The sequence below is a fragment of the Cheilinus undulatus genome, linkage group 1 (assembly GCF_018320785.1).
Source record: "Cheilinus undulatus linkage group 1, ASM1832078v1, whole genome shotgun sequence".
NCBI classification, from domain to species: Eukaryota; Metazoa; Chordata; class Actinopteri; order Labriformes; family Labridae; genus Cheilinus; species Cheilinus undulatus.
In genome coordinates this window covers 12125062-12140050 of record NC_054865.1, presented here as the reverse complement: position 1 = coordinate 12140050, position 14989 = coordinate 12125062, and the positions used below count along the sequence as shown (strand labels likewise).

General features: G+C 40.5%; 1 protein-coding gene across 1 annotated transcript in view; it reads left to right on the top strand.

The window, feature by feature from the left end:
• Window positions 1-384: 384 nt before the first annotated feature.
• Window positions 385-14989, top strand: part of LOC121506994 (SH3 and multiple ankyrin repeat domains protein 2-like) — a 351623-nt gene continuing 337018 nt past the window's right edge. Inside the window, exon 1 of the mRNA XM_041783083.1 lies at window positions 385-588. Coding sequence (XP_041639017.1) covers window positions 385-588 — 204 coding nt within the window. The remainder of the gene's footprint in view (window positions 589-14989) is intronic.

Below are 14989 nucleotides of genomic sequence, written 5' to 3'. Positions count from 1 at the left end.
TCATCATGCTGACGCTTCAGTTTAATCAATCGCAGCCCCAGTAGATGATGAGGTCTTTAGTGAAGCTGTGTGAATGTTTGCAGGTGCAGTTTTCATTTTTCTCTCCAACCATCAAACTCTAATGAAGAGCAACTTTTTTGAGGAGCTGCAGCCACATCTATTCCTCTGGGTGTTTCCAGAAACAGACTGCTGCAAGCACAGAACATATGAGGACAAACTAACAGATTAATGAGCATCTTTGGGGGCTTTTTAAAGGGGGCAGAAGATGTTTGAAGAGAGCAGAGGGGATTCTTATATTTCACCCTCTATAATGAACAGTTTTGGTGTATCTGACCTCTCCTCCCTCCTTCTCTGCTCCAGCTGAATCCGCCGGGCCTGCTGAGTATGCCCCGGAGCCCCACCTCCAGTGAGGATGAGATGGCTCAGAGCTTTTCCGACTACTCCGACGACTGTGCCTCCGACAGCTCCCGTGAAGAGACCATTTACGAGACTATAAAGGCAACCGCCGAGCCCTTGCAGAGCCGCATGGACGACATTCACATAAACTCGCTGGTCATCCGCATCCTCATCCCCGACCTGCAGCAGACAGTGAGTATCTGAGATGGATGAGGACAGATATGTGGAGGGGGATTATACAAAGACGTGGGCGTCCTTATGGAATATGAAATAACTCTATTGATCGTTGACCTGAGAACTGATCATCTGACTGTTTTCATGTTGAGATTTTTATATGGCATGTTGGTTAAGGTAGCTAAAAAGAGTTGTATCTGAAGAAATAAGGCCAGTTTTAAGACACTACTCCAATAAATAGAACAAAGTCAACATTAAAGATGAGCTAAAAAGTCAAAACAAAGTCATTAAGAATAGTTAGATAAAAGATGCAGTTAAACAAATGCAACAAAAACTGGTGCATGCCCAGTAATGGGAACAGAAATGCCACAGGCTGCAGAGTGAACTAAGTCAAACAGTTTTACTTAAAAAAGGAAAGAGGCCAGACAATTAATTTTATGAATTTGGCAATTAAAAGACCACAAAGCAAAAGACACTTGTAAGTGTTTCAGATTGTCAGGTAGGAGGGGCAGTGGGACACAACTGCAGACAACAGGTTTCTAGAAGTTATCCTAGAAGGATAACCACTAAATCACAAGCAATAAATGGGAAAAGGGGGGAAACAAAAGCTCCAGAAAACTAGCCCACAACCAAAAAAAAAAAAAAAATCCTGTTCTTGACAATACTGAGAAAAGGGGAAACTAAACCACTGCTGCATGAAAGAAAACAAATATCACCAGACTGGTGTGAAAAGGAGAACCAAAACACTGGTTAATGCTTTCCAGCACAATAATCTTAATCCAGGGGCAACTGGTTATTCTCATAGAACGTAGACAAGTAATATATTACACAATGCTTAGGTGACCTTTAACTTTCACACTCTCAAGAAGGAACGCAGGGAGATGCTCTCAATACCTCTGATGGTGAGATAATGAGTCAGCACAGAGTGCTGCAGCCCAGGAGTATATGTAAGTTTGCCACACCCAGCCCCAATCAGTGGCAAACAGCCACATACACCTGGTGGTGCAGTGATTGACCCACACCTGGCACTGCACTGATTGACACACTCAGTGAGTTACCAGGCTGATTTTCCTCACACAGATATTCTTCAAATACTGAATAACTGTGCAAAAACAGAATTTCCCCATCTTCATGGGTCTTTCAGAAAGGATGCTTTGTGCACCATGCTTACCACATGGGTTGGGCAGCGTTGAGTTGCACCAGCTGTGCTTCAGTTCAAACATAGCTGAGTTTGAATGTAAGTTCACACTTACAGCAAAGTTTACACTACTAGAATTTAAGGTATTTAACCCTTAGAGCTCATCATGTTCGTCTGGACTTTTTCTCTTAAAAAGCTTATAAAACATCAAGCCTGTGGTGCACAGTCAAGCTCTATACATACTTTTTTCATGACAACCTGGGCTTTAAGAATATATCTACTACAGTAATTCCACTTGAGTTTTAAATAAGTTATAGGAATCTAAAGACAAAAGAAAAAACAAATTGGAATTTGAAACTCAAAGATTTTTACTGATAACACACAGTAAACAATAGTGACTAAATATTTTCTTTGCACAGACTTGTTCTCCCATCTCTTGGGGACAAAACAGTAAAAAATAAATATTCTGTGACTGAAGGTTTTCAAGATATCTACTTATATACAGAAGAAGTTCATGCGCTTTTTTGAGGTGAGATTCATTTGTGCCATCCCTTTTAAGCAGTAGACGTAACATCTTGCTATTGGAGGGCAGCCCCTCCCACAATGCATTGCATGTAAACATTGCCCTAAACAAATATAGCGGTACCCAACAGAGAAAGCCAAAGTACATGATAGAAAATGGATTAAGAATGGACAAAAAGACACTTATTATCAGATCTAACACCATGGCCTTAATCTTTAAAGACCCCTAAAAAGTCACCAAAGTTCTGGTCTCGCTAGAACAGCGTCCTTAAGGGCTACAGAGACTTTGAGGGTAGCAAACGAAAGGCAAAATTGTCAGCTTTCGGAGAAAAAGAGTGTCTGTGACTTATGGTTCAAAAGTTATCAGCGTTTTTCCAAACTGTGTCACTTCTTGTTGTATACGACAACGCTGTCCTCAGAGACCCCAGACAGTCAGCCAAGTTCCGGGCTCGCTAGAAAATGTTCTGTAAGAGCTACGAATGCATGAAGAACATATTTAGAAAATGTACAAATTTTAGACTCTTCAACAATCTTCATTACCACTTGTATCTAAGCTGCACAATCTGCACTGATATGTGCCAATGATGAAAAAAATGGGCCTATAGAAAGGGAATACATCCAACAAAAGAGCAGAAAATCCCTGTTTTACCAAGAAACATCAGGAACATTTTAGTATTTATCTGTTGCCAATGTGTTTGCCTGCTGTTTTTGGTAATTGAAAACACACACAAAAAAACCCCATCTTATACTGGGTGTAAAGGATCTCTGTTTTTATTGCTCATGGTAATAAAACATGCAACTTGTTTTTTTATCACACCAAAACATGAGTTTGGAATCGTGATATTGTGGCACAGGGTAGATTCTGCTGGTTGGCTCAGTTAGCTGTATAGTTGGTGGTGATATGAGCTGACTTTGCTCAGTTTGGGGACATTAAGAATGATGGGAATGTTCTTCTCCTTCCAGCTGAGGAGCTTCAGAGCATTTGGAAGTCAAAGCTGTCAGCCTGGGGGCTCAGCGGGAGTAAAAGCAGAATTAGATGACAAAAAGTAGAAAAATCACCACACAAAGCTCCAGAAGGACGACAACTGGGCAGGTGGAGGAAGGGAGCAAGACTATAGCTGGAGCCCAGTCAGCATCCACCTCCAGAGGCCTGAGCAGTGCTCTATGGCGGGGTCAGGCCTGGGGTGCCAGAATCCAAACCTAACAAGTGTATCCACCTTGATATTGTGTTCACCCCCATCAAACTGACCTCTGCTGGTCTCAGGAGGCTGTGTTTGCCCTAGTAGTGCCCCTGTTGCAGTGTGCTTGCCCTTGTCAGCCACCGTAGTTTCACACCTTGCAGCCTTATTTACAGTGTTAGAGCTTTTCTTAGTATCTGGGACATAACACTACAGCACAGTGGTGTTAATGTGTCGGAGCCGCTGGTGAGGCATTAACACTGCAGGGACTTCTGACATATTGCCGTGAGTGTAGAACCACTTCCAGCATAGATTCAGCAAACAGGTACGTTTTAGAAATGCTACTTCAGTCAAGTGTGGTGTAAACAGCTTAACGATGATGCCAAATGTGCTCTGATGCTTTGCTTCCTCCTGTCCACACATATAAAGCAACAATATGTGACTTTTCCACCTTAAAATAGTCAGTTCAAATTCAGTGTCACTGTCCAGTAAATTTCAACAGGAAGGATGGTGTCTATCCCGTTACCACAGAGTACCCAGATACTGACACTTTGGCAGTGGGCCGGTTCATACAGCAGCCTTAAGCTAAAAAGAATCCAGTTAGTTTCAGCTCAGTCTGATATAAAGTGATGGAAAATGACTAGACCTTATTACTTCAGTCACAGTAAAGATGCTCCTGGTCAAGTATCACTCCATTATAGGTGAAAGCCGCTCAGGTAGGTTATTAAGTATAGGACTACCATCTCTTAACCTCTGGTTTGAGGTTTGGGACGTGTGCCCAGTCTTTTTTTTTTTTTTTTTTTGTATTTCTAGAACATTATACATAGGAGGCTATGTTGTTCCCCCCACAGCACACGTAGACATCAGCATCTTGTGCTCAAGCAGCCACACTACACAGACGAAACGATGGCGAGCACATCACCTGCAGCAGCAACAGACGGAGCTGGCTCAAGGCATATACAACACAGGGGGTCGCCTGGGGGACCACTTTTGAGATGAGCACTGCCTCACACCCTGGATGTTTATGATAGGACGTTACATTAAGTTCCTGTTTCTTTCTTGTTCTCCTCTGCTTCAGTTCTTCCGCTCTCTGTCTCGCTAAAACCATTCACTCCCTACACACGACCAATCACAGGTCACAAAGAGTGAAATGGAAGAGCACCCAGGCAGAGGAGGAATTCTTATAATTTGGCAACAGGGAGGGTAAGAAGTCAGCCTCCTGAGTAACTTCTCAGTAGAGGTTGATATACTGCACAATGCCCATTTCTCTTCATGGATATTGTATTGTAACAAATAAATTATGAGACAAATTCCATGTTTATGTTTGGCATTGATGCTTTGATATGGGCAACTTCACTTTAGCAGCGCATCAATACTATGAATTATTAGTACATCTTCAGTGACATTATCTGAAGCTCTCTTACTGTGATTTGATATTCCTACATGCTTTGTGTACAGTGAAACTGCCAAGAGCTAAGAGGCTAGTGGAGCATCTTTAGCAGCTTTTCTCCCTCATAATGTCATAACCTACATTTAAATGATACAGTAAAATACTTTCTAGCAAATGAATCTTATTTGGTGCAGATTAGATTCAAACGACAACTCAGTTCAAGAGAACAGGATACAAGGGAACTGTGTTGTGTCATAGTGCTTAGAGCTGGCTATTTTTGTGAGCCATTTCCATTTTTGTTGCTGTTTCAAAGATCTAAAAAAAGGGAAAATGGTACAAAAGAATAGCTGTTTAAGAACCAAAAGACCAGATTTTATTACTGAGCTGAGTCAAATCATTTGGATCCCTAAAAAGAGCTGCAATTTCTACACTTCAAGCGAAGCTGTGTGCACATCAATAGAGCTGCTCTTTTTTTATCATAACAGATATGCTGACTGCAAGTGTCGGCCTTTTTCAGCCATATGCACAAATATGTTTGTGGAGTTTAAGGCGGACCAACAGACCTACTCTAGCTGAAGTCCTTTTCTTGGTTCCTCCTCATTCCTTAAACTTTAAAGTCTTTAAGGTCTGATCTACATTTACATTTTAATAGTGGTTTAGCTGATATAAATTTTTAAATATTGGCATACAAGTCATCAGTAAAAGCTCAATATCCTGCATCTTAAGTATTAAATGCTTGTCAAGTTGTGCTGTATCTATACAACCAATCCAGTCTGAATTAGTATGCAGTCTGACCTTTTAGATATCACATTGCTTTCAGTCGGTATCATGATGCACCTGCTCAAAGCATTAAGGATTACCACTTGGTAACAGACAGCTGTGTATGATGGAAAGAGAGAGTGTTGAACCCCTGATAAGGGATGAACATATACAGCTGAACCAGAAGTTTATATACACATAAGACACATAACCTTTTTTCCTCACTGTCTGATATTAAATCAGACTAGACTTTTCCTGTTTTAGGTCAGTTAGAATAAGCAAAATTATTTCTTTTTGCTAAATACCAAAATAATGAGAGAGAACTTTTTTTTTTTTTTCAAAGATTTATTTTTTGGCCTTTTTTTATTTGATAGGACAGTGGATAGAGTCGGAAACAGGGGAGAGAGCGGGGAGAGACATGCAGGAAATAGTGCCACGGGCTGGATTCGAACCCGGGTTGCCTGTGTATGTGGCATGCGCCTTAACCACTCGACTACTGGCGTGCCAGAGAGAACGTTTTTTAGATAATTTTTCATTACCTTCTTCAAAGTCAGATGTTCAAATACGCTATAGCTACCTTGCCTTTAAACAATTTGGGAAAGTCAAGATGATGATTTCATGCTTTTGTGAGCTTCTGATAGGTAACTTTTGAGTCTGAGTTTTTGGGGGGGTGGGCTGTGGAAGTATTTTAAAACACACCTCAAACACCATGGGAATGTCCAGCCATCATAGCGCTCAGGAAGGAGACGGGTTCTGTGTCCCAGAGATGAACGTGCTCTGGTGTGAAATGTGTGTATCAACCCTAGAACAAAAGTAAAAGAGCTTGTGTAGATGCTGGCTGAAGCTGGTAAGAGTGTCATTGTCCCCAGTCCTGTACCCACATGGGGTGAAAGACCCCTCATCGAGGAAGAAACCATTACTCCAAAAGCAACATGAAAAAGCCAGATTACATTGTGCTAATGCACACATGGACAAAGAGTATAATTTCTAGAGACATGTCCTGTCTCTAGAAAACTGAACTGTTTGGCCATAATGACCGTTGCTACACTTGGAGGAAGCCTTCAAACCTTAGAGCACCATCCCAACTGTGAAGTACATGGGTGGCAGCACCATGTTGTGGGGGTGTTTTGCTGCAGGAGGGATTGATGCACTTCATAAAATAGATGGCATCATGAGGAAAGAACATTATGTAGAAATATTGAAGCAAGATCTTAAGACATCAGCCAGGAAGTCAAAGCTTGGTTGCAAATGGGCCTTCCAAATGGACAATGAACCTAAGCATTATGCCAAATTAGTTACTAAGCCTTGATCTCAATCCTAGAAAATTTGTGGGCAGAGCTGAAGAAGCGTGTGCAAGCAAACCTGACTCAGTTAGACCAGTTCTGTCAGGAGAAATGGGACTAAATTCCAGCAAACTCTTGTGAGAAGCTTGAGGACAGATACCCAAAATGTTTAATCCAGGATAAACAGTTAAAAGGAAATGCTACCAAATAATAAGGAAATATATGCAAACTTATGACTTTGAAGAAAGAAATAAAACATTCTCTCTCTCATTATTCTGGCGTTTAGCAAACTGAAATAATTTTGCTAATCCTACAGGAAAAGTTTAGTCAAATTTAATGTGAGAAAAAAAGGTTGTGTGTCTTTCTATACAGTGTACATAAACTTTGTAAATGTGCACTGAGAATGTATTTTAGTTAACTACTACTACTACTACTTTGAGCCCTACTGCTACCGCCTCTACTTCTGACTAAAGAGAGACCTAGGACTTAATGTAGATTTGCAATATGTGGATTTAACCCATCTGTAGAGACTGATACGTTTTTGTTTGGCGAAAAACAGAGGGAAATGTCCCCTTTTTTGAGTGAACACAGGCTCCTGCAGTAGCTCTTTCTCCTGCCTTCAGTGTTTAAAGTGAAGGTAAAATGCTTTAAAACTTCTTAGATATGACCTACAGTAGTGAGGACTCATGAGATAGACCAAATTTGCCTGTGAAGTATGAGTTTTTTTCCTATCTTTATTTAAGACGGTGGCCTTTCACTTGAGTCCATGATTTATTGATTTCTTGTTTAAAATTTAAGATGCTACTTTTAAAACTTTACGCTCCCTCTCGCTCACAGAGCCATGACCTGTGGTTAGACCTGCTCTGCTACGCTCACACTGAATCCTTAAGACGGAGGATGCAATTAATGTAAGAATGATAAAGATGTTGAGTTCAGGAGTTGAAGAAGCCTGTAAAAGATAAACAGCCCACACAGGGCACTCAAAGAGTGGGAAGTATTGATTATTTTATTGAACAACACTACACCTGGCACTTCACCTTCTTTTTAGAGCTGTGGACTGAGATGTAGAGCTACAAAATCAGAGTCAGGAAGAAAATGGGTACTCAGAGGTAGACTGACTGACAGGAGAAGGATTAAGATTAAGAGAGTGAGGGGACAGTTTGAGATATGCAGGGTTCCCTCCAAACTTTTTGATGTATACCTGGATTACAGTTTATCCAAGCTCAGGAAGCATGCAACTACATGTAGTTCCCCCTCAGGGACAGATATGTATTTAAGCTGGTTAGTCAGTAAGCTCTCTAAAGTACAGAAGACAGTATGCTCTCACACATGTTTGATGTATCCATCTTACCGTGCAAATGCAGAGTTTAAATTCTTCTCTATTATACCGCTTTTCCACTAAAATTAGCGTGTAAAAGCAGTTTTTTTTAAATGCGGGTAAACCCGCTAACAATCGGCAAGTGACCCCTTTCCCATTGCCAGCAGACCCGGGTCTGATCACTGGCAGAGGAGCTGCGCGGCTGTTTTTTTTTTCCTCTAGTGCGTCAAGCTGCATCAGTGCACCGACACACAGTTAAAGCCCACGGCACATATAGACGCTAAAATGCTTTCCTAGCTCAGTCTTTCTATAACAAAGATATCTGCTGGGAATAATTAATGTTCTACTGACATATTCAGCTCCTACAGTCTTGAATTTCTCATGGATTATCCTGTAAAGCGCAGCGCTTCCTACTTGAGTGCAGCCAGAAAAAGTTAAGAAGATCTTTTCTAAACAATTTTTCTGTTTCAAATTTTCACATCGATCTGATTTTTGGAAATATTAGACAAACATCGATCTTTTAATGATTTAAAACAGAAACTTCAGCCTGCCAAACTCCGGTCTCCTCCATCAGCTGCCATCCAGCTTAACAGCTGATGGAGGAGACTGCAAGTTTTCAGACTGAGATTTAAGGGTGAAAACTAAAACAAAGAATATATAGTCATTTCCAAGGAGCAGACATATGATAAAGGGAATTAGAAACAACCTTTTAGAAAAGTCTCCAGCTGTGTTTTTACGCAGGAAGCACTGCGCTTCATGTGATAAACCTTGAGAAATCCAAGGCTGTAGAAGCCTGACTTATTCATGAAAAATAATAGCTTTCAGCAGATATCTTCATTATGACAAGAGTGAGCTAGACAAGCATTTTTGTGTTTATATGTGCCGTTAAACTGCGCTGCAGTGTTGGAAACCTCTGCCTATTCCTCCAGCAGCGCATCAGGCTTTAATGTGCAGCTGACGGGCTGAAGTAATAACAAACAAAAAAACAGGATCGATGTGATCATTTCCAAGAGGCAAATGATGCAATACGTAAATAAATGAAAGGTTAATAGTTTATATTGTTTGAAAAGGATCTCTTTCCAGCTGCACATGGACAGGACACACGGTGCTTTATGAGCTGATCCATGAGATTTTATCAGGCTGAATGAGCTGAATCTGTCCTTGGGGGAAAAAATAATTCTCAGCGGATCTGTTCATTATGACATGGGCATTTCTGTGTTTATATGCACCGTTAAACTTCCCTGCCATACTGTGAAACTTCTGCCTTTAAACTCCTGCCTCCTCCAGCACATCAGGCTTAAACGCGCAGCAGACAGAAGTTTTTGTGCAACGACAACAACAACTAGAATGGCCGTCTGAGGCAGCAGACCCACGCCTAAGCATCAGAGGAACTGACGCTCCCATTGATTACTATGGCGTTCAAAATTTCAAAGTCTGAGAAAAACCAAACAGGTGCGCGGATCATCACCAAAATCTAATCGATTCTTCCCTGTCACTGTCCCAACATTCCCTGAAAGTTTGGTGAAGATCCGACTTTCCATTCGAGTTATCTTATACACATGCAAAAAAAGAAAGAAAGAAAGAAAGAAAGAAAGATACGGAACCCTTTACATAACCCCCTGCCGATTTCATCGGCATTGGTAAAAAGGGTCTATGAGATCACAACAGGCAAGTAATATAAACGTATTACTTGTATTAATATAAACGTAGGAACGCTACGCCAAAGTCATCCCGTGTTCACCCAGGTGTGACGTTCCCACTGGAGCCGATCGGAGGCGAGCCGATAAAAACCCGTGTCCATTGCAGGGTCGGTCGACCTGGGTCTGAATGAGCCTTTCCCACTGCTGACAGGAGCCGATTGTTAGCGGGTTTAAACAGGTTTTTTGGCCAGTGGGAAAGGGGTATTACTGTACCTGTAAAAATTATTCACCCCCTTGGATGCTTTACCCTTTCATTTTATGTCAGTCATGATCAAAATAATTTGGCTTTTTAACAAAAAAAAACCCTCTTTAATGTCAAAGTGAAAACAGATAAAGTAGCATTAACTAAATAAAAACATGTTATGCAAAACAGAGTCACCTTTGGCTGCGATCACAGCAACGGGTCTGTGTGGATAGGTCTCAGTCAGGCTTGCACATCTAAACACTGCAATTTTACTGCATTCTTCTTTGCAAAATTGCTCAAGCTCTGTCAGGTTGCTTTGGGATCAGGTGTGAACAGCCCTTTCTAAGTGCAGCCACAAATTCTCTGTTGGATTGAGGTCTGGGCTTTTACTTGGCTGCTCCAGAACATTCATCTTGTTGTCTTTCAACCATTTCTGAGCAGCTTTCTCAGTATGCTTCGGGTCATTGTCTTGCTGGAAAATGAATCTTCTCCTGAGCTGTAGTTCTCGGAGACTGATTAAGATTGTCCTACAGGATTTTCCTATATTTTGTCACATTCATTTGATAAGCTTTCTTTAGCAGTGGCTTTCTCTTTGCTACTCTCCTATTAAGTTTTGACAGTTGAAGAACCAGGATAACAGCTGTTGTATGCAGAGTCTCTCCCATCTCAGCTGCTGAAGCTTGTAACCCTTCCAGAGGGGTCATAGGTGTCTTGGTGGACTCTCTCACTAGCCTCCTTCTTGCACTAAAAGAAAGAACGGCTGACTATGGCTTCTTTCAAACTCAGGTTCCGGAAATCACCTCCCACCACTGTTGTGACTGGTCAAATCACGATTGAGCCAGGTATCCCAGTTAGATGATTTATTAAAGTCTCTCACAGGGTGTACAACGGTACAACATAGGTATGTGTGTGTGTGTGTGTGTGGGTGTGTGGGTGTGTGTGTGTGGTTTCTAAAAGAAAGACAAAATAAATACAGACACAGGTGTCAATAATTACAGTCATGAAATGACTAACTAACTAAGCGCTATGTCCAAACTATGACAAGATGGCACTGTAAGACCTAATGCTCATCCTTAAATTGCAGAAATAGCTCTCAAAGGAGCAGGCGATAATAATCTAACAAATTAGCAAATTAGACTACATATCCTAACTTAACATGGCGATATTACACACAAAGGCACACTGAAGCACTTTAGAGACAGAAATTAGCTAATACACGCATCACACAGGAAACTGAAGCTAACAGCGCACACTATTAATTGGTCATTTAGGCATCAACGCGAACAAACTTAGCTCTACAAACAGTAGAAATGTAACAAACCATGCTAAACAATCTGATAACATACTTACATTTCAATGGACACACACAATGAAGAAATGCGCATGATAAAGCACCCGGTCTAAGACTAGAACAGTTTAACAACTTTGCAGTCTCTCGGTCCCTCTCTCGCTCTGCTCTTGCTGCTGCAGACGTACCGGAGTCGGACCGTACCAACTGTAACAGAATGTGGGGGGAACAGTCTAGGTGCAGACATCCTGTGGCTGGAACGTACCAACTGAACTCTGGGGGATTTGTTTGTATCCATGCCCTGACTTGTACTTTTCAATCACATTTTCTCTGAGTTGCTTGGAGTGTTCTTTTGTCTTCATGGTGTAATGGTAGCCAGGAATACAGATTAACCAGTGACTGGACCCCCCCAGACACAGGTGTCTTTGTACTACAGTTTCTTGGGACACATTCACTGCATTTAGGTGATTCCCATTTTAACTATTGTGAGACTAGAAGCACTAACTGGCTCAAACTCTGTTGAATTAGGTCAGTCAGTTTAAAGGGGGTGATTTTTATGCAGTCACTTATGAAACATTATATATATTTATTTAATTGACTTTGTATGAATCTGTTTTCACTTTGATATTAAAGAGATTTATCGAAAAATATATATATATATTGACTTCATTGATTTATAAAATTGATAAAATGGTAAAATATCCAAGGGGTTGAATACTTAAAGGCACTGTATCTCAGGTCAGCATATTCATTGTTTCACCAGCTTCTGCAGTACAGGTCAGTGGCACGCCGGTGTCACATAGCATAAGGATGTTTTGACATCTTTCACAGTCTTTCTTTCTCTACATTTCATGGCTGGCGTTACTTATGAGACAAAGTAGAAGAAAGGTGTTAACATAGCTCAAATTCTGTTGAAGTTAATAGCTGATGATTTCAAATTAACATCCACAGTACAAAATTATTTCAAAAAAATCAATGCCAATTATGCCAGTAAGCAGAGGACTGAAGAAAAAACACCACAGAGAACTGAACATGAAATCAATAAGTCATGCTGTCAAACTGAAAGAGCACAATTAATTAATGAAAGAGAACATTTATAATACAAGAGATGCTTCTTTTCAAAGTGAAATAAAGAAATAAACACACAATCAACACCAATCATGAGGATTTCTGTCATCCCTCTGTCATCCTTATCACTTGAATTCATCTATTAATAATAAGGCAAGATTCACCTTTTAAGGCAGCATGCATATGAATGATCTGTGGTTTTAATCAGCCTCTTACTAAGATCTTTAACTCATTTTTGTTGTAATTAAAGCTTTTGCCTTAAACAGTGTTCCTTTTGTTCCTCTTATATTATGCAGTGGTGCGTGGGTGACATGTAGGCCGATGTATAGATCGTAGTGTAGGTGAAGGTGTGTGTTAATTGGGGGGTTGTATTTCTGCGACTCTTTACTCCGCTAAAGTCTGGTTGTAAATCTCTGCTCAGCCGACAGGATTTTCTTCCATGGACTGTCTTTTGTGTAGGCGCAGCTTGGGTTCAATACTCCGAAATGTTCGACTCAATTGATTGTTTAAATGTATTGAGGTCAGCTGTGAACACTGAAGCGGTGTGGTGTAATATTAATGTGCAGTTTATAACAGATGATAGGTTAATAACAGTGAAGCACAGGGGGAATGGTAAATGAGTGATGAAACACTGTGTAATTGTCGCTTGGCTTTCTATTATTATGCTAATCAAAGGCAGGTAGATGAACAGCTGAAAGCAAATGATGCATAATGGATTCTATTCAGAAGACCATGAGCTCATACCTGCTCTAAATATCTGACTCAGAAACAAACGCACTGGATTTCTCTTTGTTTGCCTCCTTATAATCAGAGAACAAAACCTCTGAAAACCTATCACTGACTTCTTAAGGCTTCTTTTCTATTTGTCTTTAGTCTGATTTGAAACTTTGGAAGTAAGAAAGTAGTTGAAATTGACCTCTGAGAGCAGATTGCTGTGCTTGTATTCATCATAGGAGACATCAGTAAAAGCAAAACTGCTTTTCAGGACAGAGGACAACCATCTTTTTGACCGTCATCCCTCTTTATGTGGTTATTTCGCACACATTTGCACGTGACAAGTTGAAACTTGATAGCCTGTCACTTCACGCCACCAGAGAAGATGATGCATAATTTTCAAAGCAACAACTTTCTGTGCTTCAGAGTCACTCTTATCACTGCATTTAATCTGTAGTGTATGGTATCAATGACACAAAGTGATAGTGGGAACTAACAATTCTGATTTTATCATAAAAGTGAAACAGTATAAAGAACAAGAGGATCCAGACTGTGGAAGCATCCGTTTATGGGTGCTTGAGTGGAATACCAGGAGGTTCATGCCAATTGATGTTCTGAGCTTGAGGGATACCCCTTCTTTTTGCCAAAGTCTCCAAGTTATTCCCAGGGCAGTGGTCCTCAACGTGGGGCATTGCATGTTATGTGCGATGCCCCACGCTCAGTGATACGTGAATATGGATCATAAATTGAGTCATTAAAATCAGTTTAAAGTAATCGTTGTGCTTTTTAATCCAAAACGTATTGTCTACTTCTATTTCCTTATGTGGCGGACCTGCCTCAAATTGTATGGTGGCGATGCACAAAGAAAACAACGAAGATAAAACTTTGCTATTCAATTCAAGTGACTTCTGGTATGAGTAAAGATGGGGTGTGGTGGTACATGTCTGACTTTTGGTATGAAGTTGAGGTCCATGTCTGCATCTTGGAAAAGTTTGAGAAATATGGAGCTATTATTGTTGCAAATGTGTACAGAGATCTATACACAAATCTGCAAATGCATAGATAGATTTACAAACATGTGAAAAAATCCTGGAATACAGCCATTTGAGAGGCAGACTTCAGTTGTAACTGATGCCTGGATAGCAAAAATAAGTGAGTTTCCTGAACCAAAATATAAATAATAATAAGTCCACAATTACAGATTGGTCTACACATTTGCAGATTTGTTGCATTTGTGGAGTTGCGCACACATTTGCAAACTATCTGCACATTTTCAGATTTGTGTACAGATCTCTGTATGCATTTGCAAATAGTTTTGCAACAATAATAGCTCCATAGAAAGCCCCTGATTTAAAGGAATGGCACCCATAGACTGTAGAAAGTTTTGGACAATGTCAGTTTGAAAACATATTAATTCTTCTATGTGTAGATCAGTGACTCGCGGCTTACGGAGGTAACCATTGTTGTGCAACACCAAGTCAAAGCCCACCCCATATATGAAATAACTGTTTCTGTTTTGTTGACACTTTTTTCTCTTATCATATTTCACATTGTTTCAACAGTTCCATATAAAAAACCCTAAAAGATATTGCTCTGAGATGACTAAAGAGGAATACCTACAGCCTCATATTAAAAAAATTGCCAATTTTTCAGTCTGCTTTATTTGAGAGAGAGAGAGAGAGAGAGAGAGAGCTGGCTGCTTTTAATGAAGTCCCCTGGTTTCTACTTGCAGTATGGGATTACCGTATATGCTTTCTTCCTCTGCAGCATCTCTAGATTGACTTCTGTAGCTCCAGCTCATACGGTATCTGTATGTTGCATTAATTATCCAGCGTCAGTGTCACTGGATGTTTCACTGTGAAGGAAGGTTTAGATGT